At 35.2% G+C, this 8,671-nt stretch overlaps 1 protein-coding gene across 2 annotated transcripts; it reads right to left on the bottom strand.

The window, feature by feature from the left end:
- Positions 1-270: 270 nt before the first annotated feature.
- Positions 271-6,933, bottom strand: LOC109537303 (neurogenin-2). 2 transcript variants are annotated; one of them, XM_048664819.1, is made up of 2 exons: positions 6,906-6,933; positions 271-1,462 (listed from the first exon to the last, which is right to left on the bottom strand). In XM_048664819.1, the coding sequence occupies exon 2, from the start codon at positions 1,459-1,461 to the stop codon at positions 448-450; it is 1,014 nt and encodes a 337-aa protein (XP_048520776.1). In that variant the 5' UTR covers position 1,462; positions 6,906-6,933; the 3' UTR covers positions 271-447. The 2 variants fall into 2 exon arrangements, with proteins under 2 accessions (XP_048520776.1, XP_019759498.2); XM_019903939.2 differs by lacking the exon at positions 6,906-6,933 and adding an exon at positions 3,595-3,720.
- Positions 6,934-8,671: the final 1,738 nt, after the last annotated feature.

Below are 8,671 nucleotides of genomic sequence, written 5' to 3'. Positions count from 1 at the left end.
GAACTCTCGATCTCGTTTAACTCGTAATCTGTACTTTAGTTGAATATCTCGTGCATTTTTGTCCTTTAATAATGAGTTCTCTAAGACGCCGGTTTATTTAATTCCCACTCGACAAAAAAAATAAAAAATAAAATCTCAACTCATCATTTACATTTAACTGATTCACTTCAATTCACTCTCACTCCACAAAAGTGCATCTTTCCAATGTGGGCCCATGAGCGTTCATTTTGCAGCCAGCCGCCTGAGACTGATTTAAAAAACCTTGATTCACATGTGTAAAAGCCTTTATTGAAAATATCCGCCAATTATTTCATATCCTACTTTCATACAAAACTCTCTTATATACATAGAACTATAAAAATCACATTTCATTTAGACTAGATTGAGGTGATTGACTCTTCATGGACTTTCCTAGGAACATATATTGCATAGCACTGAAAAAGCTCCCTATCCAGACATTTTCATGTAGTCGCTTGCTTCATACATTCCATTATTGTTGTATCCATGTGGATGGCTGGGGAACGTCAGGCAATTCTGGCTGTAGGGTTCGAATCTCGGAAAATACGGCGCGTTGTAGGAATTCAGTTCATTTGGGTACTGGATGGGGCTTTGGTAGCTTTCGCATGGACTGGACATGTTGCTGCTTCCACTGCCAAAGGCTGGATTGTAGTCCTGCATGAAACTCGCATTGGTTATGCTGCCACTGATTACCAAAGCATTTGAGCGCCTGTCCTCGAATCCCTTGGAGGTGATGCTGCTGCTCCCTTCTTTGTTAATGGACACCGTCATATTGCCTACATTGATTATGACGCTGTCTTTGGTCGAATACTTTTCCACATCCTTAGCAGCTTCCGAAAGAGCGTGGATGTAGTTGTGCGCAAATCGCAGCGTTTCGATCTTGGTCAGCTTGGTGTCCTCGGGAAAAGTGGGCAGAACGCACCTAAGCCGATCCAAAGCCTCATTGAGCATGTGCATCCTATTCCTCTCACGATCGTTAGCTTTCAGTCTTCTCACGCGTTTTATTCGCATTATTTGCGTGGGACTTTTAGCTCTGGACACCCGATTGCGTCCGGTTGCGTACCGCTTCTTCGGTCGCTCTTTTCCACTATCGTCCTCCAAGGGTGGAGTCAGACTGCCCACAAAACCATCCCTAGCCTCGTTGAATTCGCTGCTCAAATTCCTGCGGCAGTTGGGTGCTGATTGCTGTGCCCGAAACCCCGGCCGTCTATCCAGCTCCACCAAGCTGCTGTAGAAAGCCGAATTGAACTTGTTGTAGAGGTCCTGGTTGAAACCTGGTGGGTTCGCTTGTTTGGTTGGAGTGTGAAGTTCATTGTCCAGATCAAACAGGTCACTGCGGTCATCGGTTTGCTCGGTAGTTTCAGATTTGTAGGAAAACTCCAGGCCGGAATCGCAGCTGTCTTCGTAGGAGGACTCGTATTTGTAGGTTCCATAGTCAGTCATCCTGGAAAATAATTTTTGATCAGTTACCATCCTCAGATCAAACCCTAAATAGGCTAAAGGTAGATTTTAATGAGTGTTTTTAGCGTTAGTGGATTAGTTCAGGGCAACTGAAAAAATTGCCAACGAAAGTCCAACTTGAAGGGTTTAAAAACTCGAGACTGTTTTATCTTAACAGCTTCCGAAAACTATTTCAAGCCGCAAAACAGGTTTGTCAGTTTTCCTTAGGATCTCGTCAAGGCTTTAGACTTGTTTGATCAAAATCGGTTCGATGCTTTTTATATCAGAAATTATAAATTATTGTATATAATTTCCTGACTGTGTTTCAATTCCAAATAAAAATTAATTCCTGGGTTTCAGTCATTTATTGTCTTTATTGTACGTACTTTCCTGACTGTGTTTCAATTCCAAAATTAAAATCAAATCCTGGGTTCTTCAGTCATTTATTTATTGTTCATTTATCAATTTAAAAAAACGTTTCGGTGTTTTCCACCATCATCAGTTTTAATGTGTAGCGTTGTTGCTACTTAAAAAAAAGTACATTTCCAAAAATGTATGCCACGGCTTTTAATTGATAAATAAAGACAATAAATGACTGAAACCCAGGAATTATTTTTGATTTGGAATTTTAAATGATGTATATATATATATAAATAATCTTTATTTCCTACAGAAAAAGGCTATCGACCCAATCGGTCTTTCTGCCCTTAAATGATGTTTAATCCAAGTTTGAAGATTTTGCTTATGATTGTAAGGTGGCTTCAATTAGCGCTTGTTTTAATAATACTTTTTTAGGTCTTTCCGTGAAGTCTTTTTCTCAGTTTTTAACCTTATTTTGATGGTTTATGGTTGTTTTTACGTGAAACTTTCAAATGCAGAAAAATTCAAATTTGAGACAAAAATTTCAAAAATTATCAGTAGTTTATCCTATTGAAAATTTATTTAAGATGGTAACATTTCTCTAGCCATTAAATTCATCAGATTTGTTTAATTACAAATTTTATTACTTTTTAATCCGCTAACTCGGCGCGACAACAACCTCTGAAGATACAAATTACTCGTGCTTCGAAAAGTCAGGAAAAATTTGTATTCACGACGGCCTAAAAGCTAATTTAGAATATAATTCTCGAAAGCAAAAAACCTATTACGACCTGAGTAAGTAGCCCGATGTTTTCCAGCTTTGCTTAATCAATTTTACCAGACGATTTTTATTTTAATAAGACGAAAAAAAAATTTCAAGTTTCAGATGCTTTATTGCATGTATATAATAAACTGCGGAAAGAATGCAACGTGTTGGCTGCATTCTTATATTTATTATTAATTTGTACGCAGACAGAACATTCTAGAGCGGACATCGAAGAACAGAAACTCTTAAGAGCATTTACCAACTTTTAATCAAACAAATATTTCAGGAAAAATTTAAATCAAATTACCAAAAAATAAATTATCACACTCCTACAATAATGCCCAACATAATTTGTTTATATGCAGTTGACATAAACAATTCATATTTAAAATTTCTGTCGCAATAAAGTGTTGTAGTACAGAAGAAAATAATCCCGTTATAGACTTCTAAATTATTTTGAAAAGGTCCTGCCAGTAAGATTCATAAAATATTTACAACCTTTGACACAATTACTTTTATTGACCTCGTTTAGTGTTTAAATTGATGTTTAAATATTAAAAATATAATGATAGCTTGAGTTTAAAAACACGCTTATGTAGTAATATTAGACTTATTTTATTACGGAAAAATTGGCCCTAAAACAACGGCTTCGAATGAAGATGGAGAATGAATTACGCAAAGGAGCAACAAAAATCTAAAATTATTTGAGGTCATCTTTTATTGCTTGTTTTCATCATCAGTTTGACCCTGTATGCTCAATATTCGTTTAAATTTGCAGTTTAGAGTGTCTCTAGATTATAAGAGAAAAACCAAACTGGAAAATATACACAGTGAATATTTATTGAAAATGTTTGATTTTTAAAAATAAATTAAAATAAACGTCTCAAAGATTTAAAATTGAACTCTCTCGGACTCAATGGCACTTTACAATTCAATTCATATTTTAAACAAATTTCTCGAATTATTTTTGAAATACGCCTTTTGTCGTTTTCCCAACAAAGTTTACTTACACTAATTTCAGGAAATAATCCAGTAAAAAATGAATTAAGTGAATGAAACACTACCGACCGTTAGCGCACAATCAACAAATCGGTCGGACACATTGACACAGATCGCATTCAACACCGACGGGGTTTTTTTCCCAACTACACAGACCATAACTGAAGAATGGGGTGGATGATTTATCCAAAGCTCGCCCCCTCCAATGGTTAAGCTCACATTTCGAAGATAAAGCCAACCTATTCATTGGTTGACGGCTATTTAGTGTTGGGAGGGGCGCTATTACTGTCTTTTGACACTTTTTTTCGTTTTCGGAAAAGGCCCTAATTTTTTTTAAACGGAAAACTGATTTTACTTGAAAAACTGCGAAGGAACAAATTGATACCTAGATTAGTAGAAACCACGAAATCAACGAGGAAAAGTCGATTGATGTTCCAAAAAATAATGTGGGAAAAACTACAGCTTCATGAAAAAAATTAAAAGACAGAATAATTTGAGGCGATTTACCCAATAAAAAAGTTTTCAAAACAAGAATCCATATAGAACGAAGAATATCCAAGAAATATGTTTTCTGGTCTGGATTAAATGATTCTTTTTGCGACCGCCACTATCTTCGACTTGTTAAACGAACCGTTTCTTCTTTTGCCTTTAAGCATCAGTAATTGTCTATTTGGTCATTTGACTTTGCCTCTTCCTTTGAGAGAAAATTGCATCCAGACAATAAAGATTGTGGCAACTAATATTTAAATGAAATTATATAAAGCAACAGCTTGCACAATTTACTACTTAATCACCAGTATAAATTGGATTGAGTTCGTAATCTGTAGATGAATGCAAATTTGCTGCACTTTTCTGAATATTTGCCCCCAAAGCATGCGTTGCGAATGGCATAAAATCGAGAATTTTATGGAAATCTACGTACAAAGGCTATTTAGACAAGTCCCAATTCCCAATTTGTATGGCTGGAATAAGAGTGTGTATGAATTATACAGTGAAGCTTAGTCACCCCAAATGGGAGATTATGACGGATTTCGACCTTACTTTATTTTGTTATCATGCCCATTATCAGACTAATCCTTTGGGGATTTGCCAGTTTTATTAATTGATTAGGCACTTTTTAAGATTCAGACTTTAGATTAAGTGATTGTCTAAATTATTACTTAGCTGAGGAATGAAAACTTCTCCATTTAATAATGATTCATACTAATTCTTACCGGGCCTCAAGGGACAACTAGCACTTTTTCTCGTCCCCATACCATAAGCATAAAATACTATTATTTATCTTTTTAGAGCAGTTATAATAGAGCAAGCCGACCCGTAAGTGCCTCAGGGGGCCTTTACTTTGGGACTGCGGCCCTAAAAATCCGATAATTTGGTCCTATTGTCTCCCGGCTAACAAGGGATTAGGGTTAGGGCGGCTTTTAAACCATCCGCGAAGATACTTAACATGCTAAAATAAACACAACTCTATGGCTCGATAAATGCTAGAAAAATAAGCGAGCAAATTGCAAGTGTATGAATGTTTGAGCGTGTTTTTTAATAAGTTTTTCCTCAAACGAAAAGGATGAGATCAAAAAACTAGTGAGTGAAACTCTAGTCTTTGAACATATTTTACATGCAAATGTTGTTTATTTAGTTTTTCTAACGGGTTTTAGCAGCTGCGATAAAGATATATAAGGTGTCAAGTCAAAGCTTCACAAAAATCTCCGTAAATGTTTGTTGCTATTATTATGATTATTTAGGTTTCTTTTTGTTTGTGTATCCGCATTTGTAATGTCTACATTTGATACTATTTCGTTTTAGGCTCTGTTCGGTGCAGTCTGTTGTCTGTTCTCTTACAATATTTTTAACAAGCTGATTTATGTACCTTTTATTCAATATTATATAATTTCAATTGAATGATGTAGAATTTGACATATTTTTGTTTGTTTTTACATGTTTTTACAGAAAATTTACTGGAACCTTTTCTGAAATTTTTGGTCAAAATCAAAAGTCTTACGGCTTAAAACGCTTATATGAAACGTATGGATTTATAGTACGGAAGATATCGTCGGTTGAAGATCGCGACTGCAAAATGAACCAAAAATGTCGATTATTTCGGATTTGAAGCTTCCAGCGTGCTTTTGAATGAGCTAATTGCGTTCCTCACATTTGTTTGATGTAAATAATGCAGAATTTCAGGAATTTTATGAGACTTGTTATTTTTTGAAAAAAAACGACCTCAACCACAATCACATATCGAAATTTTACTTGCGCGTTTTTTGAAATAAATGCATTGCTTTTGACCTAAGAACCTCCCTAATATGCAAAAAAAGTGTTTGGGTTCAAAATCAGAAATATATCAACGGCTAAAGATCGCGACTGCACAACAACCGCTTAAAATTGGTAAAAATATCGGTTATTTCGGATCTGAAGCTGCCAGTGTGTTTTCCAATGAGTTCATTCATTTTGATAAAAATGATGTAAAATTCGCGGTATTTTGAGGGGTTTGATATTTTTTGAAAAACCTCAACCCCCAATGAAATTTTCGGTCAAAAATCTAAATTTTACTTGTGCGTTTTTTGGAATAAATTGATGGGTTGCGACCTAAGAAGGTTTCCAATATGCAAATATAAATTGTTTGGGTCTAAAATAAGAAAGATATAAACGGTCAAAGAAATGATCGCGACTGCACAAAAACTGCTTAAAATGGACCAAAAATTTCGATTATTTCGGATCAGAAGCTTCAGCGTGTTTTCCAAAGAGAATTGCATTTCTTACATCCGTTTGATGAAAATGATGTAGAATTTCAGGCATTTAAAGAGATTTCATATTTTTTGAAAAAATTGACCTCAAGCTCAAGAAATTTTCCATCAAAAATCAAAATTTCACTTGCGCATTTTTTGAAATAAATTGATTTGTTGCGACCTAACACGGTATCAAATATGCAAATCCAAAATGTTGGGGTCTAAAACAAGAAAGATTTCAACGGTTAAAAATCGCTTAAAATAGACCAAAAATTTCGATTATTTCGGATGTGGAGCTTCTGGCGTGTTTTTCAAATGAGCTCATTGGCATTTCAGGCATTTTAAGGAACTTGATATTTTTTGAAAAAATCATCCTCTAGACCTTATAAAATTTCTCAAAAAAATTAAAGTTTTCTTGAGCTTCGGATCTGCAGTCTCCAGAGCGGTTTTCAATGGAATCATTGCACTCCATACGAGTGATTGAAAAATGTACAAATTGAGGCATTTCAAGAGACTTAAGATTTTTTGATAAAATAATGGAAATAAGAAACAGCCACTCAAAAATAGCAATAATAAATATTTGATCAGTTACTAACGGAAAACTAGGTTACACCATACGGGTCCAATTTGTTTTATTACACTACTATTTGCCCACATGAACCCTTTCGGTCATCAAGCAAGCTGTTCGACCAGTTAGCTCCAATTGGTCTACAAAATCCCAAATATTGATAAAAGATTTTTTCGGTAATTCTATATTTCGGTCAGATTGAAAAAAGATTTGGACAGATGGCCATAAAATCGAGCACAGTGGAAATTTAATTATTCAAAGGGAGCAAATAATTGCTATTGGCAATCAGTGGGGTGCCTCAGTTTGCTGCATTGTACTTGGAATGGTCCAAACTAACCCTTATGTCCAAATGGTATTAGGGGAAGGTGCCAGGCGATAGCTAGGGGGTGAAAAGACGTTGCCACCAAACGTATTTCATGCAGATCAAACATCTACTTGACTGCATTGCCATGAATAAATGATTTGCGATAGTTTGTTAGGCTTAATTAACGCACATATTCATTTGAAGCTCTTAATGAGATATGAATTTGGATTGGAATAATGATGTTGCTTTTCGCATTTAGAAACTAATTTAATTATTTTTTGGCATCTACTTAGACTCTTATGAGAACACAAATCTGCTCAAATCCCACCAGAAAATTCAACATAAAAAACCCTGCCCTATCAAAACATTAAATCCGTTCGCACACTTAAACACCATGTCCTGCTCCTACAAAAATATCCAAATTTTTTAATCATTTGTGTGGAATTAAGCCGCCAGATCGCTAACCGAAGACACGTGTCTTACACGCGACTAGTTGTGTTTGTTTTGAGGATCTTTTACGGCACGTGCCATACACGCTTATTCGGAAGTGTGATAGTGTCGTATTGTGCTCATTATTAGTATATTAGTGTGGCTAATTGAAGGTTTTTACTGTTTTTTAAGGACATCTTTAACCATCTGATGGGGGCTCTTTTTTCAGCGTGGTGTGATGTTTATTCAGTCGGATCAGAGCCGAATGGTGGGAAATTATTCATTTTATTTCAAGTAGGTTTTTCTCCGGTTCATAGACTCGTTTGAGTTGAGTGAGTGTCGAAATAAGACATGCGGAAATACAGGTTTTTTAAGTTTGGCTTACAAAAATCAAATTTATTAATTGCTGCGAAACGGCTGTGGGTGTTTCGCGAAATTTTGCAGGCGATAACTGCCAAAGCTACAACTGTTTTTACGTCCGTACTAACACGTTACTGAATATTTTTAAAGAAGAAAATTGTAAGCCACAGATTTTTCATGAAATAAGAAACACATTCGAATTCCTCACAAAATTTTAAACTTTCGGGTAGCACAAAAAAATTCCAAATTTATGTGAACGATAGAGAAACTGACTCAGTGGCTTAAATGGTTCTTGAGATTTGACCAAAAAGGCGGCGTCATGTTTAAGCTTTTTTCGATATTTTTACCCGTGCAATGAATAGTTGTTTTGAAATGTATTTGGCTTTGCTTTTCTCACCTATGAGTTTCATAGTGTTTGAAAGTTTGAAGTTTCATGAGTTTGAAATGTTTGCGTGGTCCAAATTCCAAAAGTTTATAAATAGTAAATTCCGACAAATTCCAATTTAAGCGTGAAAGTTAATAAACAAAGAAGCATAAAAATTGAACAAAAAAACCATCGTCAATATGCAAGATAGAAAGATAATCGACATTAAGGAAAAATAAACGAAAAAATGCAAGGGTTGGTTATCAAAAAAGGAAAAGAACCCAATTTCGGAAAGTATTTCGCACACAAATATATGAAACTAAAAAGAGGAAAAATC

This window comes from Dendroctonus ponderosae, unplaced genomic scaffold, assembly GCF_020466585.1.
Source record: "Dendroctonus ponderosae isolate FM_Combo_2020 unplaced genomic scaffold, Dpon_F_20191213v2 Dpon_F_20191213_3, whole genome shotgun sequence".
Lineage (NCBI taxonomy): Eukaryota > Metazoa > Arthropoda > Insecta > Coleoptera > Curculionidae > Dendroctonus > Dendroctonus ponderosae.
Note: the sequence above shows the minus strand (reverse complement) of the source record. Positions and strands in the feature narration are given on the sequence as shown.